Below are 21,887 nucleotides of genomic sequence, written 5' to 3' on the forward strand. Positions count from 1 at the left end.
AGATGCAAGGAGAACACAGAACAGTATAATCAATATCATTAAATATTATTTTCTCTTAAAATCTGTGTAAACAGATTTGTAGCAAAACACGTATAGACAGAATGTTAAGAACTTTATAGGAAATTACAACTTCAGCGATTGCTGAAATCACGTGACTTCAGTTTGACATGCACTTCGAAGCACTGATTCGAAATAAAAGGTTGCGAAACTTCGTGAAGCTTAGTTGTGCATCAATGTTCTATCAAACAAGGTGTCTAAATGTGTCATAAAAATAAAGTTAGGCTTCAGCTGCTTTTTGAAGGGGGATTGATTGCAATCGATTGCCATGTGTAAGTGTTTGGGGAAGGTCAGTGTTGTGGCGCTGGTGTTTCTGCACGGACTGTGAAAGCTGCAGCACCGCCGGAAGTTCATTCCACGCTTCGACTCGTCCTGCAGTCTTGCGCGAGACGCAACAACACACTGAAATTATAGGAGAAATTAACAATTAAATCTTCTTTACGACACACAGGACACTAATTATGTCTGACAACGAAGACAAGTGAGTTCTAAACGCGTCAGGCTACAGGGGTTTCTAAATGTCTACTGTAGTTTAAAGTGTGTGAGTGTGAAAACAACACGATGAGATCATATTTCTGTAGGATCCTTAGCAGCTATATCTATTATAAAACTTAAACATTATAACTGTGAACGATATTATAACACGAGTAACTCCGTAACTCTCTACATCGTGCTTTAGTAAATCTCTAGTTTAGGGTTTAACGTTAGTTCACAGTGAGATCTGTTGTCTGTTTATTTAACGTTACTTCAGTTGTTGTTTGGTTGTTGTTGTTGATCAGTTTTGATGACGGAGACTTTGATGATGTTGAAGATGAAGAGCCTCTGGATGATCTGGAGAATGTGGAGGATGTAAGATCTGTTTTATTATGATTATATTCTCACTAGTGTTTCCTGGCAAATATAACTCTTAATGTATTCTAATCTCATGACTCATATAATGTAATGTCAAGATTTCCGGCTGAAATTTCATGTCAAAATCGAAATAAATTGGAAAGTCGTTGTATTTTGCCTTATATAAATTATATTAAGACTAATTTACCAATATTAGGATTTTATTTATTGCATTGTTACATTATTTACAGACATTATAGTGCATTTAATTCTGTAATTAATAAAAAATAACAATACAGCAGAGTGTATATTTATAAATTATTCTTATTGTTGTGTTAGTACAATAATAAATAATAATACATTTTATATGTAATGCGTTTTTCTTAAACCCAAAGCGTTACAGTAAAATAAGCAGAAACAACAAGGCCAATACAACAACTAATTGAAGAAAAACAGCCTTAAATAAATGTGTCTGAATCAGCTTTTTAAAGTGTCCCGATGCTGGTGCGTTTCTGATGGTAAGAGGAAGCACATCCCATCGCTTGAGGGCTTTGTATGAAGAGCCTCTTTCCCCCATAAAGTCTTGAGCTTACATGAAGGCTGATGTAGCAGAAGAGAGTCAGCAGAACAGAGAGAACGTGATGGAGTATAAGGGCTAATGAGATCACATAGATACTCAGTCCCGTCTAGTGCCTTATATGTTAAAATAAGAGTTTTAAAATCAATAATCACATTTATGGGAAGCCAGTGCGACTGTGAAAGCACCGGTGTGATGTGTTCACGAGGAGAATGTTGAATATACTGAGATTTAGCTGGAGGGACAGAAAGCAAGGCATTACAGTAATCTAACCCAGTTGTAATGAAGGCATGAGCCTTTCTGTGTCTGCAAAAGGTCTGAGTCGAGCAACAGTTCTCAGATGCTTAAGAGCAGTTTTAGAGATGTTTTATATGTGCTTCAAATGTTAACTGTAATGTAAATTTTGTTAAGAAAATATTAGTTTCTGTTGCTTTTTAGCTCGTAATCTCAGTCCCAGTAAAGGTTAATAAGTGTATGTTTTAGGACTATTACGATTTTTTTTATTGTGACATTTTCACTTTTCAGTGAAGTACAATATTTAATGTTAAAATAAACAGGCTACTATTTATTGTTCAGATAATTGTATGTTGTTTCTCTAGTTTTTCGACTCATAATTTCACTCTCAGTTGATTAGTTTCAGTCTCTTCTGACAGTCTTGTGTGTGTTTCTCATCCGACGTGTTGTGTGTGTGTGTGTGTGTGTGTGTGTGTGTGTGTGTGTGTGTGTGTGTGTGTGTGTGTGTGTGTGTGTGTGTGTGTGTGTGTGTGTGTGTGTGTGTGTGTGTGTGTGTGTGTAGGAGGACCAGGAGAACGTCCAGATCCTGCCGGCGGGTGAAGGTCAGCAGGCCAATCAGAAGAGAATCACCACACCGTACATGACCAAATACGAGCGCGCACGAGTCCTGGGGACACGAGCACTGCAGATCGCGTGAGTGACCTCTGACCCCTGACCTCCTGCACAAACATACCTCAGTTTACAGCTGGACTATAGAGCTGAGGTTTGCAGACCTGCCAACCTGTACGCAACCTGTTTTGACCTCTAAGTACGCTGGTGCGATTTCACTATAAACTCAAAGCTTACTCAAACTCTAAACGCAAAAACCTGTGCACGCGCTGTACTTAAATCAAGCAACAGCGGAAGAAGAAGAGTTCGACCAATCAAAGCGCTGGGATCATTCCCCAAATAGCATGCGGGGATGATTGGCAGATGTGTGAGGCCTATCATTAAAAAGAGACTGAAAATCGACCGCTAAAACTCTTCCACTCCCGCCGTCTGACTGATTTCTTCAGTGAGGACAGTAACGTTACAGTATCACTCAATCAACTTTTATTTATATAGCACAATAAAAGCAACAGTAGTTGTCGTCCATTGTGCTGTACAACAGGATAAATATCTAAAAAACCAAGAAAAAAAACCCCGCAAAACAAATGATAAAGGGATTTTTCAAAAATTTAATTCAACATTAAAGTCAAGGACAGCTGTAAGCCTGTAAAAAGAGGGAGGTTTTTAACTTAGATTTAAAACAGACTCTGTGGATACGAGAGTCTTAGGGATAGGGGAAGACTATTCCACAATTTTGGACCAACAACAGAAAATGCACAGCCACCTCTCATCTTAAAGGTCCTGTTCTTCGTGATCCCATGTTTCAAACTTTAGTTAGTGTGTAATGTTGTTGTTAGAGCATAAATAATACCTGTAAAATTATAAAGCTCAAAGTTCAATGCCAAGCGAGATATTTTATTTAACAGAAGTCCCCTTTCAAAGCCTACAGCGAACGGCCGGTTTGGACTACATCCCTCTACTTCCTGCTTTAATGATGTCAGTAGAACAGTTTTTTGACTAACCTCCGCCCACAGGAATACACAAAAAAGGGGGCGTGGTCTTGTTGCGTTCCCACGGAGAAGAGGAAGTGTTGCGTTTGTAGAGTGGCAACGATTTCTTTTACACAACATGACAGCTTTTAAGGCTATATTCATGGTGAAAATAAAGTGTATTTATATAAAATTGTTTGGATGAAAACTATTTCAAAAGAACTATACACAACACAAAATAATTTAATTAGGAGGTGTTACAGTACTTTTTGTATTTCTCTGCAGCAGATGTTTTCAACCTCTGTTGGCATTTTGCCACAGTTACCTCATGTACACCTATAAAACATATATTACTAATCAAAACTCGTGCTCACGTGTAACTAAGGTAGGAATAAACAATGCACTTATTTTAAAAATTCAACAACACCATCGTTAATTCGACAGACGGACAAAACCATATACCACAAGCTTTTATAACAGTTTGTAACATTTAACATTACAATTTAACCAATTCAAGGTAACAGCCAAACGTAAAAGTATGACAACTACTAAATAAACTGATTACCATTGTGAAACATCCTGCAAAAGTCGTGCTTGAACAGGTTCTAATCGATCCTCTTCATCTATTTCTCCGGGTCTGATTCCGGCTCAAATTGATAGGGTAATATTAAAGAAATGTTTACAATAACACTGAGCGCATGCATCTCCACGTTATGGTAAGAGGCGTGACCTTTCCGGGCAACATGCGCTAAGCTGCTGTCCAATCACAACACAGGAACCGCTGGCACAATCAGAACTCGTTACGTATTTCTGAAGGAGGGACTTCATAGAACAAGGAAGTCATCAGCCCGTTCTTAGGACAGTGAAAACAGCGGTATACAGATAAGTAAATTGTGTGAAAAATACTGTGTTTTTTTACACGCGAAACATGAACACATGTTATATTGCACACTGTAAACACAATCAAAGCTTCAAAAACACACGAAAAAAGGGACCTTTAAGTCTAGATCTCAGAACCATCAGCAGTCTTTGTTGAGAAGACCTTAATGATCTAGCAGAGTTACTTAATTTCAAAAGATCAAATCAAAATCAAATCAAGTATATTTGTATAGCGCTTTTCACAATACAGATGGTATCAAAGCAGCTTCACAGTATTAAAATAAAATAATACAACAAAGTTTGTTTCTAGTGGAATTTATTGATTGATAGAATAAAATTAAATATCCCCAAAATATCCCCAACTGAGCAAGCCAAAGGCAACAGGCCTTTGAGGCAAGATCAGAGAGATAGTTTGGAGCTAATCCGTTCATGGCTTTAAAAGCAAAAAGCAGAATTTTAAAATCAATTCGGTAACAAACTGGCAGCCAGTGCAACGAGCGCAGTTTTGGGCCAGTTAGTGACAATCAAAAGTCCATCCATCTGAAGACGACTAATATTGGATTGACTCATTCCACTATAAAGAGAATTACAATAGTCAACTCTAGATGAAATGAACGAATGGATCACTCTCTCAAACTCTGCAAATGTTAAAAAACTCTTAGCCTTAGATAATAATCTCAATTGAAAAAAAAAATATTTAACATCAGCATTTATCTGTTTATCAAATTTAAGAGCAGAATAAAAAATGTTTTACATTGGGGACCACATCTCCCAAATCGCCATCAGGAGTACCAGAAACACCTGAGGTCCCAAAAACAATGACCTCAGCTGGAAAACCAGTACTTAATATCAGACAAGCATGCGGACAATGAGCTTAGGCCCTTTTCGTCATTTTTCTTTAGTGGCAAATAAATTTGGGTGTCATCAGCGTAAAAATGGAATGACACCCCATGTTTAGAAAAGATAGTCCCCAAAGGGAGCAAATACAACGAGAACAGAGCAGGGCCCAGAATGGAGCCCTGAGGGACTCCATAATCCAAAACGGAGACAGAAGAAGAAAACCCGTCTAGACAAACAGAAAACGTTCTTGTGTTCAGATAGGACTTAAATCTAGAGTGCAACCTTCAATACCCACACATTGTTCAAGTCGTGAGATAAGAATTTTGTGGTCCACGGTATCAAAGGCAGCACTTAAATCTAAGAGTAAGAGTATCCCCTGAGTCAACAGACAATAAAATATCATTAGAAACTTTTAATAAAGCTGACTCAATACTGTGATATTTTCTAAACCCAGATTGGAATTCTTCAAAAACACTATTTAACTCCAAATGACTCTGCAGCTGATGCATTAAAGCAGACAGCACTCACAGGACTCACAACCCGAATTTAAAATAGTAGAAAGCATTTTAGGTTTATGGGAGTTTTTCGCTATAATGTTAAAAAAAATACTGAGATTTTGCAGCTTTGACTGACTTTTGGTATCTAATGAGTGACTCACATAATATTTCATAAGACACTTGTAATTTGTCTTTTTTCCACTTTCGTTCAACTCTACGACAAGCCCGTCTTTTGTTCAAGTTCAAGTGTGGTGCTGGTTACCCAAGGTTCAGCTTTAGAATTTTGCCTTTTTCCTCTTAGTGGAGCCACAGAATTCATTATTTCATTACTAATGGAATTGAATAACATAAGATGTTCGTCAACATTAAGCAAATTTGAAAGGGATTCAAGACAAAAATCATCACTAGAAGAAGGACTAAAGGTACGAATCTGCTGCGAAACCCTCAATGTTTTTGAAACTTCATTTGGAAAGGAGAAAGTATGCAACAGGCATATGCAACAGGCATATGGTCAGAAAAACTCAAATCAAGGATTTCGAGTTCACAGATCGAAATACCATGCAACAACAACACAAGGTCTAATGTGTGGCCCTGTTTATGAGTTGAACATTTAGCACTTGAGTGAAATCGAAAGAATCAATCAGATTTTAGTAAAATTCTTGGCCAAGGAATTTGACTCACAACAAATGTGGATATTAAAATCCCCCGCAATCAAAAGACGATCATAATGAAGAACAGCGTCTCCTAAAAAGTTTGCAAAACTTATTTGGTTTTGGAGGCCACATAACAAAGCGACTGGATCCAGGCCCGAGCTGAAGGCGATCTAAGCCATGACGTGATTTCAGCTGACGTATTAAACTTAACTTCAGTTTAGCCGCAGTGACCCCTCGCTTTCCTCTTCTCTTTCTTTCCATGAAAATCCCACGGCAACCGGCTTTCACAGGCCGGGACGGTTTTCAAAAATAGAGGGAAGTAGTTTGAGTGAAAGAATTTTACAATTTTACAATTTACAGAAGTTACTGTATTAAAGGGGTCATCGGATGCCCATTCTCCACAAGTTGGTTTGATTCTTTAGGGTCTCCATGTAAAGTTTGTAACACACTTTGGTTAAAATTCCTTAATGGTTGTGTAAAACACCCCTTTACCTCCTCAAAAACAGCTCTGCTCACAGTGACCCGTTTCAGTGCATGTCTCTTTAAGGCCGCGGTTCCACCAAAGCATTTTCAGCCATCTGAAACGCTAGGCGCTCTGCAGAAAACGCCTAGCTGTGAGCGCCGAGAGTGTTTTGGCAGCGCAGCAGCTTTTTCAGTTGAGACACTTTGCCTGCTATGATACGTATGTGCTAGCTTTAAATTTTGTTCTTGCTTGTTTTTTTATGTCAAAGCATTTTGTATTATTCATCCATTTGTTTTTAATTTTTATTCATTAAATGATGGACGCTTTTATACTTGATATTCTTTTTGAATATAAGGGACTCGTTTTGCTATTATTGGTCCTGTTTATTCAATGTGAACTCAATGTTTTCTAAAAATATGTTTGTATTGGCTAACATTGATTCAGCTAATGAGTGTCCTGTTTATAATGTGCAATGATCAAATGCAAATCTGTACGTTACAAATATAAACCCTTCTTTCTGTGGGATTTAGGATCATATTTGGATATTGGAGTAATAAGTCAAGTAGCCTATTTTAAATGAATCGCATGTGCACACAACAATGCTCCTGTGTGTTTCGTTTTTACTGTTTTCTAGGGGTTTCCTAATTTTAGACTAGTTGACCAGTTCACATTATGCAATGCAATATTAATCATGAAAAATAATGTGAAAAAAGTGACTTTCACTGTATCTCATAATGTAGTCAGCGCAGTGAAATATTTGATTTGGGTCAAATTAAAAACTTTAGAAGAAAGCTAGAATTATGAAGACGGGTGTGTGTCTGTGTGTGTCCCGTCTCACACTGATGGTGCTCAAGCTTGGCACGTCTGGGTTTGCTGTGCTAGCGCTGCAGTGGTGCTCAGTGACATCACTTCCTGTGTGACAAGCATGTGCTCAGTGACATCACTTCCTGTGTGACAGGATGTGCGCGCCGGTGATGGTGGAGCTGGAAGGAGAGACGGATCCGCTGCAGATCGCCATGAAGGAGCTCAAGTACGACACACACACACACACACATCAGAGATGCACGACTGTTGTTGACTGGATCTGTTAGGATGAAGCGCTCGTTGTAGAAAAGCGTCTGATAAATGAATACATGTAAATGTGAAAGTTATATAATATACACACACAAAACTGCCGTGTGTGTGTGTCTGTGTTTCTCATCTGTTGTGTGTGTGTGTGTGTGTGTGTGTGTGTGTTTCTTGTTTGTGTGTGTTTCTCATCTGTCGTGTGTTTAGTCATATTGAGAACATTGGACTCCATTGACTTTCATTGTATGGACAGAAACACACTGATAAAGCGTGTTATTGATGTGTGTGTGTTTTACTGTCCCTCAGGAGCAGGAAGATCCCCATCATCATCCGCCGGTATCTTCCCGACGGCAGTTATGAGGACTGGGGCTGCGACGAGCTCATCATCACCGACTGACCTACACACACACACTCAGATCACATGATCATCTGTGTGTCTGTCACATCACTGTTCACAGCGCAGGTCTCCTAGTGTGTGTGTGTGTGTTCTGCTCTGGTTTATAGTGGAGGTTAGGTTTCATCCTGCAGGTCTGGTGTTCGTCCACATGAGGGCAGCACACACACACACACACACACACACACACACACACACACTTCTCTGAATCTCCTTATTTAATGTGTATTTGTCTGTTTTATTCATGCAAGATTAAACCTTTTTGTAGTAAATGATGACCTTTGTTTTTATCTTTGTTGTTGTGAAAATACTGTAATGTCAGTAGATCTTTCTGCTCCTGATGGACACACAGACAACATTGAAACACAATGTGACAATGAAGTTCAGCACACTGACGACTGATACATGAGTATAGAAAGTTCTCATACTGTTCTCATACAGGCACTGAAAAATTACAAGGTAATTTACTTGATAAATTTAAGGCGATCTGTTTTCAGAGGAATTCTAAGTACACTCACTAATTTTACTGTGAATTTCAACATGGTAATCCACACTAGGAAGAAATCTTAATCAGAAATCAGGCTTGTTTGTATTATGGTTTTGGGTCAAAATAGAGTGAAGCAGAAGACCAAATTCATAGTCAACAGTTATTCATTTTATTATAGTATTTTTATTATAGTCAGGATCAGCCTGAATGTCATTCAAACATTTCATAAAACACTACAATGCTGTACGCACACAGTTTACGGCATTAAGAAAGCAAACATAAATCTACATCTTCCTTACATGTTGCTGATTCAGAAGCTTTGCAGAAATGATAATCATGAATAGACATCTGTGAATCAATAACAGGTTTACGCTATTTAACCAGGAAAGTAAAGATCAGCAATTCCTTTACACACAAGTTTGGTGTTCATCAACATGAGTGGATTTTATTTATGTATATAATGGCAACAATAAATACTCTGTATGGCAGCTGAATTCGGTTGCCGATTCACCTTTTAGTGCTTAATCCGGTTCTGGTCACACACACTTCAGTAATTCTGGTGTGACAACTGGATTAATGACTGACATGCCTTAAAGATCTGTTACACATTCTCATGTGGTAAACTGGACTGAAAGCTTTACCATAGTAAATACTTGCCGTATTAAAGTAAGCACATTGGTTTGTCTTTTTATTTCCTCTTTTCTGATATTTCATGAAAATCTATCTGAAATCTATCTGAGTTCCTCTATGAGTAAGACACAGATGAGACATTAAACCTCTTAACAGGTTTGTGTCATGTTACTATTTTTCTTTTAATTCATTGACTCTCTGATTTGGTGTCTGAATTATAAGAATTCCAACTGTTACATTTTGTTTGAAGTGCAGTAGTAGCGTTAGTGTGCGTTAGCCATTTATTAGCTATTTGTAAGCTGAGATCATTTTAAAATCGATAAATAAACCATTGGTGCATTTTGCTTAGATGGTACCTGCCAATAACAATTTGGCATATTTAAATTGCATGTTTATTTGACCGCAGATCAGCTGAAAGCCTCAAGACAGCCACAAACCATAATATATATATTAGGGGTGGGGAAAAAAATCGATTCTTAGATGAATCGCGATTCGGGACGTGGACGATTCTGAATCGATTCACAAATGTCAAAAATCGATTTTCTAAAAAAAAAAAAAAAAAATCTAATAACGTAACATTGAAGGAACGCAAAAGGCGGAACTCTGAAGCGGACGTGCAGTGCGCGGACAGTCTGTGGCGTGCACATAACAGAGACGCGCACATAACAGACGCATGATGGCTGAGCGCCAAATCCGAACGGCACCAGAGAATGTCTTCGTTAAAAGCTAACGTATGGAACATTGACAATTTCATTGTGATCTATTTAGTATTTTTTTGTATGAGAGCTAATTTCTGTATTGTTTAGTTTTCACATCAATATGCTGTGTAAACTGATCTGATCTGTATGCAATATGTGCAATGCCAGTCACAAAAAGTTACATTTTGACTGTAAGTTACTCTCTGCAGAATGTTCATTCACTTTCTTTGCTATTTTTGATTGTGGTATACAGCAAACATTTCAAGTCATAACTCTTTATTATTTAGTTGTGTATAAGTCAAGAGCGACTTTGTATGTTACTAATTATTCAGAATATGCATAAGTCCACAAGCATTATACGTTATGATAGCTTCAGGTACATAATTCTATATTTTTGAACGAAAACTGTTTGTGAATTTGCTACAGCAAAATGTTTTTTTTTGTCTGAAGGATTATATTGCTCATTGGAAATAACAAGAGGATGTTGGTTAGAAGTCTATTATTAAATGCTAGAGATTCAGAATATGCTGAAGTTTGTATTAATTTACTACAAGTATGCTGCTAGTACAGGCACACATTTATTTTCCTGTTGGTTCTCAGCAATGTTGGGACATATGCTGGCAAATGTAACCTTACAGTTGACTTGCCAAATCACTTCCATTTGTTTTATTAATACAATTAATATAGGAAGTATTGGAAGTAAGTTCGTTATGGGTCATCATAAATACTTTAAATACTTTAAAAGTACCAAGTAAAAATATTTTTTCAATGTTTTTGATAAAAGGCACTTCCCTGAGAATTGAACTTAATAAATGTGAAAAAGACACTTTAATGTCTCCGTTTGTCATTCTGTATTGCAAAGCAGATGAGAGTAGATCATGATCAGAAACCTGATTAGAAATCATTATGAATAAAATCGAATTGTTTTGAATCAAAAATCTTTTTGAATCGAAAATCGATTTTGAATCGAATCGTGGCCTCAAGAATCGGAATCGAATCGAATCGTGAGATGGTAAAAGATTCCCACCCCTAATATATATATATATATATATATATATATATATATATATATATATATATATATATATATATAAGCGAATATTTAGTTATTTTTAAGTAGGCCTACGCTGTAGAATCTGTCGATGTGTTTTAAAAGCCTCCACAAGGGGCCGCATTGGCATTCATGTGTGTTCCATAGACGGGTATGGTGTGTTAATAAGTTTCGACTTAGAAAATATCACCAACGCTTTGACAAAATGGCTTATAGTTCTGGTAAGGTTTGAATAAAGTATGTTAGCATGTTAAAATTGTCTTTAATGACCCATCATAATATAATCTTGGCAACTAAGCGTCTCACTAATCATTAAACGCTGCGACTTAAGTTTAGCTATTCTAAAGGCAGGCTATTAATAGCAAGCAAGGCCAAAACAAAACACGGTTTGCATATTAACAGACAGATATAGGCCTTCAATACGTAAAAATCATAAAACGTGTAGTCTGTTGTGCCGTTTTCTGTCATAACTAATTGTACTTTATTGTGTTAGCATTTATTAGTGGTTATTTCGTGCTGTTTTTTGGTCTTTTCCAGACATACGAAGGATTTCGACTATGAGTGGAGAGAAGAAACGTGAGTTTTGGAATAACAATTCTGAATCATTTTAGTCATGCAGCTCATTTTACCTAGATTCACAAACAGTTTGTTTTCTTTTGTTTTGTAGTGGGAAGTACTAGAAGTACAGATTTCGGACGCCCAAACTGTAAGTCATTAAATGATTTGACAGCTATAGAAAAGTAATATTTTTTTAAGTCCTGAGTGCTGTGACTGTTACTGTGACATATTTATTAGTGATATTTTATTGATAGATCTGTTAAGCTATACAGCAGCAAGTTAATTGTTGCCAGTAGCGGAGCCAGGATTTTTTTCATAGGGGTGGCACAGAAATCTTAATTATTTTATCATAAAAAATTATTTGACTATAATGTTGGACTGTTTTAGTGCCTACACAACTGAATAAAGTTAATTTGTGCTTAATGTAATTGAGATAGTAGTGAATTAGGAATCATGGAATACTGAGTGAATTTTATATATTTTTTTATTATTACCCACCACCTCAAATTAAAATGAATTAAATAGTAATAAAAGGGCACACACTATAGCTAAAGTTCAGCTTGCTCAGTTAGCTTGGTTCTGGTTCTCAAAATCTCCAATAGCTTGTTCTACATTGTTGCATCTTCATGGATAAGATAACATGCAGATAACTACTGTAGTCCAACGATTATTCAACCTTCAATGTGTTTTATATAGTCAATGAACTCTTCAACCAATTCTGAGTTAGTCAAAAAAAAAAAAAACTTTATATATTAGTTGTCAAAATAAACAATTGCAACAGTTGTATCATACCTAAATTAAAAAGGAAAACAAAAGTTCTCTTTTGAATCCCCATGTGCAAGAATGTGAACAAGGCGGAAGTCAACAGCACATAATGTAAAATGTTATGTTTTTCATAATGTATTGTTGCCAGAATGTAAAATTAGTTATTTTATGGATTTAAAAATGATCCATGCCTATCGTCTAGTACAAATGCACAGTGCTCACATTTATTTGGACATTAAAACATTACATCCCAGCTAGCAGGGAACGTTCTCAGAACGTTGGCTAACATTCCCTACAAGTTTGGTTAATGTTTTAAAGAAAACATTTGAATGTAATGTTCAAAGAATGTTTTGAGGATGTTTTCTCATTCCAAATAATGATTCTATAAGGTTAAATGTTCTAACTAAGATATAAAAAAGTATCTAACTAAGATATAACGTTTTAACTGTAACATTTTGAGGATGTTTTCAGAGAATGTTATCCTACACAGCAAAAACTCCAGTGTTAAATGAACTCTCCTGGGAGTTTATCTGATCCACACTCAAAGGGTTAAAGTGTTAAAATATGAGTGTTAAATGAACACTGAAGAGTGTTAAAATTAATTAGATAATTAAGTTATTAATTGTGTGATGATTAAGTATTATTGAAGACACCTGATGTTAACAAGCAGTATCACCAAAGAAGAAAAGTTAAGTTTTAAGTTGCCATTATTGTGATCAGTGTTTGCTTTAGTTGGACTCTTGACCCTTAAACTATTAACTTTAGATTTTGTTTGGCTGTTGTATCTGAGTTATAACAGTCAGATGAACAAAGAGAAAAGGTGATCAGGTGGTGTTGGTTATGTTTTGACGTAATCATAATTTGACATGAAAGACTAAATTCACAATTAGTCATTTAGCAGATGCTTTTATCCAAAGCGAATTACAACAGATGACTAAAGTTTAAAGAGTGTTGATTGCAGCAGCCTGGTGGTTTTATAACATATGATTTGTAGCATTTTCTATAGAATCCAAAATATTTCTTAAAAGTACTGTTCAAAATATCTTATTTAGACACACAGTCACCAAGATTCAGCCTGTGAATCTTAACAATGGTGACAATAATAAAGCATGTTGCAGTGCATTCTGGGTGCCACCAATAAAAACGTATTCATGGCTCCCATCATGCATTGCGCTATGAATAAATTATGATCTGAATTGTCTATGTAATTTACTTTTCCTAATTAAATATTTCGTTTGTCACTATTGATGAGATTCATACACTCATTCTTGATGTCTGTTTGTGGCTAAACAGTTTTTTTTAATTTTTTTCTCAAAACAACTTTTAGGAAATCCTTTGAAATAAATAGAAAATTATGGATCTTATGTTGTAAAATCACTTGATGATGTAATCAACAGTATAAATTTAAGTCAGTGATTAGGCTCTAAATGAGTTCAGTGATTCAGGTCAAATGATGATTATGTCAAAACATAATCAACAACGTCTGATCATCTTTTCTCTTTGTTCATCTGGCAGTTATAACTCAGATACAACAGCCAAACAAAATTTAAAGTAAAAAATGTAAGGGTCAAGAGGCCAACTAAAACAAACACTGTTAAAATAGTGTGTTTTTTCTCCTTCAGTGATTCTGCTTGTTAAAGGCAGGGTAGGTAGGACTATATAAAAATAAAAGATCCAAATTTGTTAAAACTTTGTATATATATCGATACATAATTAAAATGTAAGTACTCTGAAAAAAAGAGTATAAAAATCAAGTGACTCTAGACCGTTTAATCTGTATTAAACACAGCTCATTATTTCGATTCGGGACGAATCAAAGGATTGGCTTAGGCGACTGTCACTCTCTCTCGCAACCATGGCAACCACCCTTTTGCCACGGGATCTGCCCACTTGCGCGCGCACGTTTGATTTGAGGAATTCGAGAGGCACGGAACCTAGGAATAGCAAAACAATGGCAGAGAAAGAGCAATCAAAATTCACATTACCGGCATGCAGTTAGTGAAGGCAAACAAGGCAAAAAAAGAAGACAGTACAAGAAAAGGTAATGAACAAAAAGTCTTTGGATAAACAAAGAAATAAAACGCGTGTCAATATCATCGTGGCTTTCCAGCGACCACCCCGTCCTCAGCCTCTACTTCCTCGGACCCTAGTTGCACGCCACGGCCTCTTGCACGACCTCCTCTGCTTCGCCCTAAAATTATTTTTATTTTACAAAAGGACATTTTACAAACCTACATTTTGCGCATGTGCTCCTGCATGCACTTTTCCAGTCACAACACAGCAATCAAAGGAGGACGCGCTGAAAACTGTAATGCTGTTCTCTTCCTTCATAACTCGTACTGAGAATGTTTGAGTTGCAGAGGAATTTGTGACTGTTTCAGCTGTTCAACCACATCAAAGTTTCGTAATTAGTAAGTCCGTGCTTTTTCTCTTTTTGTTCTTATGTGCTGAAGGGCTGCTGTGCCTTGGTGAAACGGTGTTTGTACGTACGTGAAGAGCTCTTTTCCAAAACGCCATAAACCTAAAAAGCTGCCTCAAAGAACCAGCAAAAGTAATGATTATGAATGTGTAAAATATTGCAATAAGACATTTTAATTGTTTATTAATTTCTGTGTCGGCTGCAAAGATGAAGTTGACGATATTTGACTCGCGATCTTCGCAGTAGGCTAGTGAACGCATGCACCGGAGAAATGCACATTTAGGCTACATAGTTTTATTTTGTTTTGGATGGTTTTGTTTAGAACCAGATTTCTGTAAATATATTCCACATTTTTTAGGCCTGTGAGGCGAGGCTACGGTTCGGTTCACGATGATATAATCTCCAGTTCAAGCACCTTATGTTGTGATTGATAGCCTATATTTACTTTATGTATTTAATCCAGGAATGAAAATATTAATGAATTAATGAAAAAAAAATATATTAAAATTAAGATACAATTAATACAAAACGAAATTCGTTTTAAAGAAAGGCTTTGTGCTTTCTGTTTTGAGGTCTCTGTTAAAGTTTGAAAGTCTTAGTGCAGCTTTCAGAGCGCTCGCGTCCATAATGGAGAACTGTCAAGTAATATTGTTTTTTCCTCATAAATGCAAACACGAAAAATAAAAGACAAAAACTTTTTTAAAAAGACAAACCATAAATTTAGAAAAAAAAAAAAAAAAAAAAGATGGATTTATAGCGTTTTGGGGGAAAAATGAATGGATTTATACCGTTTTGAAAATGTTATTTTTTTTTTACTTTGAATTGATCATCAACAATATTGTTGTTTGATTTAATAATCACTGTTGCAAGAAGTGCCTAGTTAAGTTTTTTTTTTTTTTTTTTTTTTTTAAGTGGAAAAAGTAGGGGCTGCCACAGATTATGTTTAGTTAGCTCCTTTATTGTTTTTTTCTATAGCCTAGAATAATATAGGTCAAATGCAGCAAGTCAAAAGACCAACTGGACCTTCTTTGCCAGTTTGCTCACATTTCTTTGAAGGATGGCAAAAATATCGCCTGAATATCGATATCTAGATATTGGAAAAAAATATCGAGATATTCATTTTTGTCAATATCTCCCACCCCTACATGCAGAACACCATATATGTTATGAATCTTACACGAAATTCATCTTCATCACAATATAACTGATGGTAATGTAAAAAAGTGTATCAATGCAACCTGTTTTTAGCTTATATAACTAGCTGGTTAGCGAATCAAAAAATATATATTTTAAATTTACCAATATCAATATGCAAGCTTGATAGTGAGTACTAAAATACATCTTATTTGTTTATATTCATAAGCAATTAGTGTTAGATTTTTTTATTACATGTGATTCTGACATGATGTCACTACATGCACTGTGCTCCTTCCTCTCTGCTTGTCTCAGGTAAATAATGCGTCTTCAGCTCAGCGGTTGGAGTCGCGCGTTCATGTGTTTTGGGGGCGTGGCTTTGGAAGGAGCCCAGAAGGGAGGGGGTGGAGTGAATGGAAATAATGAACTGTCTTTAAAACAGTCGTGAGAGGTCTACAGACACTCGATTTTTATACTTTCTTTTTCAGAGTACTTACATTTTAATTATGTATTGATATGTACATAAAGTTTAAACAAATTTGAAAAAGAAGTTTTTTAGACCATTCCTACCTACCCTGCCTTTAACATCAGGTGTCTTCAATAATGGTCACTCATCACTCAATTAATCACTTAATTATCTCATGAACTTTTAGCACTGGAGTTTTTGCTGTGTACCTTTTAGGAGAATATTCTGGGAACCAAAATAAAACTACCCGCTGAAAACATTATTAGAACTTCATGGTAATGTTCTCAGAACGTTTTTAGAACAAAACATTTCTAGCTGGGATATCAGTTTGTGCCTTATACTGTGATCTCAAATAGCAGATTATTTTAATCCAGACACATGTGACGCATATATAACAAATACATGCATGCAGTTTTGACAGCTTTAATAGCCTATTTGATTCTTACAACTACGGCTACAGCACGCCACATTTGCGCGTGATGTGCGTACCCCAAGCACAGTACAACGGCTGTCAGCCGTATGACAGAAAAGTTAGTTTTACTGACATTTGGCCCGACAACATCTCATCTTACCGAAGATAGCCAACTGATAAGATCAACGCGCTTAAGTGATTAATTGAGTGATGATTAATAATAATAATAATAATAATACATTTTATTTATAGTGCGCTTTTCTCAGACCCAAAGCGCATACAGTAAAATAAACAAATGCAGCAAGAGCAATAAAAACAATTAAGAAAAAGCAACCTTGAACAAATGTGTCTTAATCAACCCTTTGAATTGTCCCAACGTTGGCGCACTTTTGATTGTAGAAGGAAGTAGATTCCATAGCTTGGGGGCTTTACAGGAAAAAGCTCTTTCCCCCATGGTCTTGAGCTTACACAAAGGCTGATGTAATAAGAGGGAATTTGCAGAACGGAGAGAACGCGATGGAGTATAAGGGCTAATAAGATCACATAGGTACTCTGGAGCGATACCATGTAGTGCCTTATATGTTAGAATGAGAATTTTAAAATCAATTCTCGCCTTTACGGGAAGCCAGTGCAGCTGTGAAAGGACCGGTGTGATGTGCTCACGAGGAGAGGTGCGAGTGAGAACACGAGCAGCAGAGTTCTGTATATACTGTAGCCTGTTTAATGCTTTTGCTGGAAGGCCAGAGAACAGGGCATTACAATAGTCTAGCCTAGTTGTGATGAAGGCATGTATGAGTCTTTCTGTGTCAACAAAGGAGAGAAATGGTCTAAGTCGAGCAATATTCCTCAGATGGTAAAAAGCAGTTTTAGAGACCTGTTTTATATGTGCTTCAAAACTCAATTGTGGGTCAAAAATTACACAGAGATTCCGCACCTGTGGAGAGGGGGTTACCCTGCTAGAGTCAACAATCAGACTAACCTGATCAGCCTTACGAATAGCCACCACTGTACCAATCAGCATCAGTTCTGTTTTAGAGCCGTTTAGCTTCAGGAAGTTGTTCTGCATCCATGAACTAATCTCTGCTAGACAGCTATGCAAAGTATTTAATGAGCAGTGTGCATCCGGATTTGTAGTGATATAAATCTGCGTATCGTCCGCATAACAGTGATACCCCAGGTCATATTTACTGATGATCTGCCCAAGTGGAAGCATGTAAATATTAAATAAAATTGGACCTAGCACTGAACCTTGAGGAACTCCCTGTCGTACAGGCACGGTATCCGATTTAAAAATGCCCATGCTTACGAACTGTGCACGATGCGCTAAATAAGACTGAAACCAACTGAGTACGACTCCAGAAATACCAAGCCAATTTTCCATCCTATCCAGCAAGAGAGAATGACATAGAGTGTCAAAAGCAGCACTGAGGTCTAGTAAGACCAAAATACTGCATACACCAGAATCTGCTGCGGTAAGAAGGTCGTTTACGACCCTCACTAAGGCAGTCTCAGTGCTATGCCCCTTTCTGAACCCAGATTGAAAAGGTTCAAAAAGACTATTTTGTGCTAGGTGATGATTTAGCTGAATATAGCCACAGCACGCTCCAGAACTTTGGCCAAGAATGGAAGATTTGATATAGGCCTATAGTTAGACAGATCAGAGACATCACAACCAGGCTTCTTAGGGACTGGTGTAATGGCAGCTATTTTCAATTGTGGAGGAACGATTCCAGAACTCAATGATAAGTTCAGAATAGAAAGCATATGAGGGCAAATTGATGCAAGGCAGTTCTTAATAACCGAGCAAGGAACCGGATCTAAAATACTGGTGGTTGAATTCATGGACTTAACTGTACTTGTAATAAAATCAACTCCAACCATATCAAAGTTCGAAAAAGTAGTGGTCGGGGGATGTAAAGGCAGTGTACCAACTAACTCAACTGTGGTGATGGCGGTTAGGGAGCTATATATATCATCAATCTTACCAGTGAAATAATGTAGAAACAAATTACATTGGTCAGCAGAAGAGTGAACGATGGCCTTAGATGGTTTAAGAAGATTGTCAACAGTCTTAAATAGAGCTTTAGAATTAGTTGCAGCATTTCCAATGATGTTAGAATAGTAATTTTTACGTGCAATGTTCAGAGCAGAGTGGTACTCAGACTGTTGTTGAATATAGCAAAGCCTATGTACCGTCAGGTCAGATTTCTTGTACTGCCGTTCTAATTGCCTTCCAGCAGCTTTCATTAAGCGCAACTCTGGGGTATATCATGAACATGGTTTCCTAAATGTAACAACCCGTTCCCGCACAGGTGCAAACTCATCCAAAAGATTGAGCATTATTGAAGACACCTGATGTTAACAAGCAGAATCACTGAAGGAGAAAATCTAATTTTTTAAGACACCGTTATGGAGATCAGTGTTTGCTTTAGTTGGGCTCTTGACCCATAAACTGTAAACATTAGATTATCTTTGGCTGTTGTATTTGAGTTATAATTGCCAGCTGAACAAAGAGAAAGTTGATCAGGTTTTGTTGGTTATGTTTTGACATAATCATAGTTTCACCTGAATCACTGATCTCATTTAGAGTCTAATCTCTGACTTAAATGTATATTGTTGATTACAGCATCACTGTAATACTATAGCATAAGATCTTTTTTTCTAACTAGTCTAAAGGATTTCTTAAAAGTTGTTCTGATAAAACAAAATCTTTCTTTTAGGCACACACAGACATCAAGAATCAGTGTATGAATCTCAACTATGGTGACAAACAGAATATTCAATTAGGAAATTAGTACGACAATTCAGATCATAATTTATTCATACCGCAATGCATGATGGGAGCCATGAATGAGTTTTGATTGGTGGCACCCAGAATGCACTGCAACATGCTTTATTATTGTCACCATTGTTGAGATTCACAGGCTGATTATTGATGTCAATGTGTCTAAATAAAGTAAGTTTCTAAGTCTTTTTATCAGAACAATTTTTAAGAAATATTTTGGACTATATTGGTAATGATAAAAAATCATTTGCTGTAGAACCACAGGCTGCTGTAATCAACAAGGTAAACCTGACTCTCTAAATGAGAGTTGATATTCAGATCGAATTATGATTATCAAATCATAACCAACACCACCTGATTACCTTTTCTCTTTGTTCATCTGAGAGTTATAACTCAGATACAACAGCCAAACAAAATCTAAAGTTAATGCTTTATGGGTCAAGAGTCCAACTAAAGCAAACAATGATCACCATAACGGTGTCTTAAAAAATTAGATTTTCTCCTGCTTGTTAACATCAGGTGTCTTCAATATTGGTCAATTATCACTCAATTAATCATTTAATGAGCTCATTAACTTTAACACTCTTGAGTGTTAATTTAACACTCATATTTTAACACTGACTCTGGAGCCATATAAACTCCCAGGAGAGTTAATTTAACACTGGACTTTTTGCTGTGTGGCCACCCCCTAGCTCTGCCAGTGATTGTTGCTAAATGAGACATTATGTTTATGCTTGTTTTGTCATGAAAGCATCAGGTATGATAGCATTGAAACTGTCTGAACACTGTTCAATGTTTGATAAGATTTCTCTTTATGGAATGTGCAGTGTTAGGAGTGTGCAATGTGAGAATTAAGCATAATGTATGGTTTCACTCTTTGCAGTGAGGATTGTTCTGCTGGGGAAGAGTGTGTCAGAAAACAGTCGAGTGGGAAACTTCCTGTTGGGAAGAGCAGCGTTTGACAGTGAAGCTCCTCCAGATGTTGTAAAGAGAGTCAGAGGAAGACTGAAGGACAGACGTGTGATGGTCATCAACAGTCCTCAGCTGCTCCAGACAAACATCTCAGATCATCAGATCAAACAGACAGTGAGAGAGTGTGTGTCTCTGTCTGATCCAGGACCTCATGTCTTCATACTTGTACTGCAACACAATGACTTCACTGAGGAGGACATAAGAAGAGTGCAAAGTATCCTGAGAGAATTCAGTGAAGAGGCGATTAAACACACCATTGTGATCACAACTGATGAAGAGACGCACAACACTAAAGATGCATCTGTGCAAGCTAATGAATTCATTGAACAGTTAAATGCCGACTGTGGAGGAGGACATCTGCAGCTTGAACATGAAACAGAGGAATGTCTCTCTGAAATATCTCAACAGTTAGAGAAGATACTCAGAGAAAACAATGAACATTTTCTCACATGTGAACTATCTGATAATGCAGAAGAAACACTGGAGGATGAAGATCCGAGCAGATCTTTTGCTTCACTCAGAACAGAGGAGGAAGTGGAAGATTCTGATTCAAAGGATGATGAACAACACCAAGACACCCATAGAGAGAAAAAGAAAAAGAAAAGTTTTGTCCATAATTTATCATTAATAAGACCCTTTTGTAAGTTTTTTTTTACAACGTATTCATAACCTATTTTCTGACACCAGGTTATTGAAGATCAGGGACAGATAATACATGATATTTTAACATTGAGCTCATTTTTTTGTCAATTTGGAGTGCTGTCAATACAGAGAACAACGACAAAAATCGGTGTTGCCTACACCGTGTTATCCTATTTTTAAAATTTGCACACTGTTGACTTCAATGGGGCAAGTTTTAAACCTGCTTTTAGCCTCTTAACATCCTTGATGTGTCATTACAAGTGCACAGGTCATGTGAGTGATTCCTTCAGAGTGAACACGAGTGAATCTGACTGCAGTAGATGTGAAAGAAATGGATAAAAATTATGTTATTTAAGCCAGCGCAAATACCAGTATTTTCTTCCTGTTTTCGGTTGAAGTACAAAGTAGTCGACTGCCGAGTTCACGCGCGTGATCATAGGTAACTAAACCTATGCGCGTGAACTCGGCAATCGACTACTTTGGACTTCAACCGAAAACAGGACATTCATTGACAGCACTGCAAATTGACAAAAAAATTAGCTCAATGTTAAAATTGACCGGAGTTCTCCTTTAATGGATAAGTATAACAACATGTTTGTTTGTTTTTACACTTGATAATATATACAGTAAAATGTAGGGATCCTATACTTATAATTTTCCATGGTTTAAATAATGGAAAAAGCATGTCATATAAATAGTCATTTAATTATTTAGTGTGGGCAGAGATCTCCTATGAGACGCATGTCAACAGATATTAGACAACAGTTAAACAAGGTTTCATTTATGATGCCTTATTAT

At 36.7% G+C, this 21,887-nt stretch overlaps 3 protein-coding genes across 4 annotated transcripts in view; all 3 read left to right on the forward strand.

Moving 5' to 3' along the window:
- Positions 1-21,887, forward strand: part of LOC311081559 (DNA-directed RNA polymerases I, II, and III subunit RPABC2-like) — a gene marked incomplete at its 5' end in the record, with an annotated part of 120,047 nt that overhangs the window by 53,093 nt on the left and 45,067 nt on the right. The window lies entirely within an intron of this gene.
- LOC311087551 (DNA-directed RNA polymerases I, II, and III subunit RPABC2) lies at positions 380-9,247 on the forward strand. The gene is made up of 5 exons (XM_084120876.1): positions 380-538; positions 837-906; positions 2,262-2,392; positions 7,567-7,638; positions 7,983-9,247. Exons 1-5 carry the CDS (start codon positions 519-521, stop codon positions 8,071-8,073), a joined length of 384 nt encoding a protein of 127 aa, XP_083977002.1. The 5' UTR covers positions 380-518; the 3' UTR covers positions 8,074-9,247.
- LOC311087048 (GTPase IMAP family member 8-like) overlaps positions 9,637-21,887 on the forward strand; it is a 44,022-nt gene continuing 31,771 nt past the window's right edge. The window contains exons 1-4 of one of the 2 annotated variants that reach the window (XM_084120299.1): positions 9,637-9,918; positions 11,474-11,512; positions 11,604-11,642; positions 20,359-21,087. In XM_084120299.1, coding sequence (XP_083976425.1) covers positions 11,494-11,512; positions 11,604-11,642; positions 20,359-21,087 — 787 coding nt within the window. In that variant the 5' untranslated portion in view covers positions 9,637-9,918; positions 11,474-11,493. Of the gene's footprint in view, positions 9,919-11,067; positions 11,158-11,473; positions 11,513-11,603; positions 11,643-20,358; positions 21,088-21,887 lie in introns of those variants that run through there. The other variant, XM_084120298.1, reaches the window with a different exon arrangement.

This window comes from Abramis brama (genome assembly GCF_963993115.1).
Source record: "Abramis brama genome assembly, chromosome: 1".
Lineage (NCBI taxonomy): Eukaryota > Metazoa > Chordata > Actinopteri > Cypriniformes > Leuciscidae > Abramis > Abramis brama.

Coding starts and splice junctions, on each gene's coding strand:
- LOC311087551 (XM_084120876.1), top strand. CDS start 519: ATGTCTGACAACGAAGACAA. Junction 539..836: donor ATGTCTGACAACGAAGACAA/GTGAGTTCTAAA, acceptor GTTGTTGATCAG/TTTTGATGACGGAGACTTTG. Junction 7,639..7,982: donor ATCGCCATGAAGGAGCTCAA/GTACGACACACA, acceptor ACTGTCCCTCAG/GAGCAGGAAGATCCCCATCA.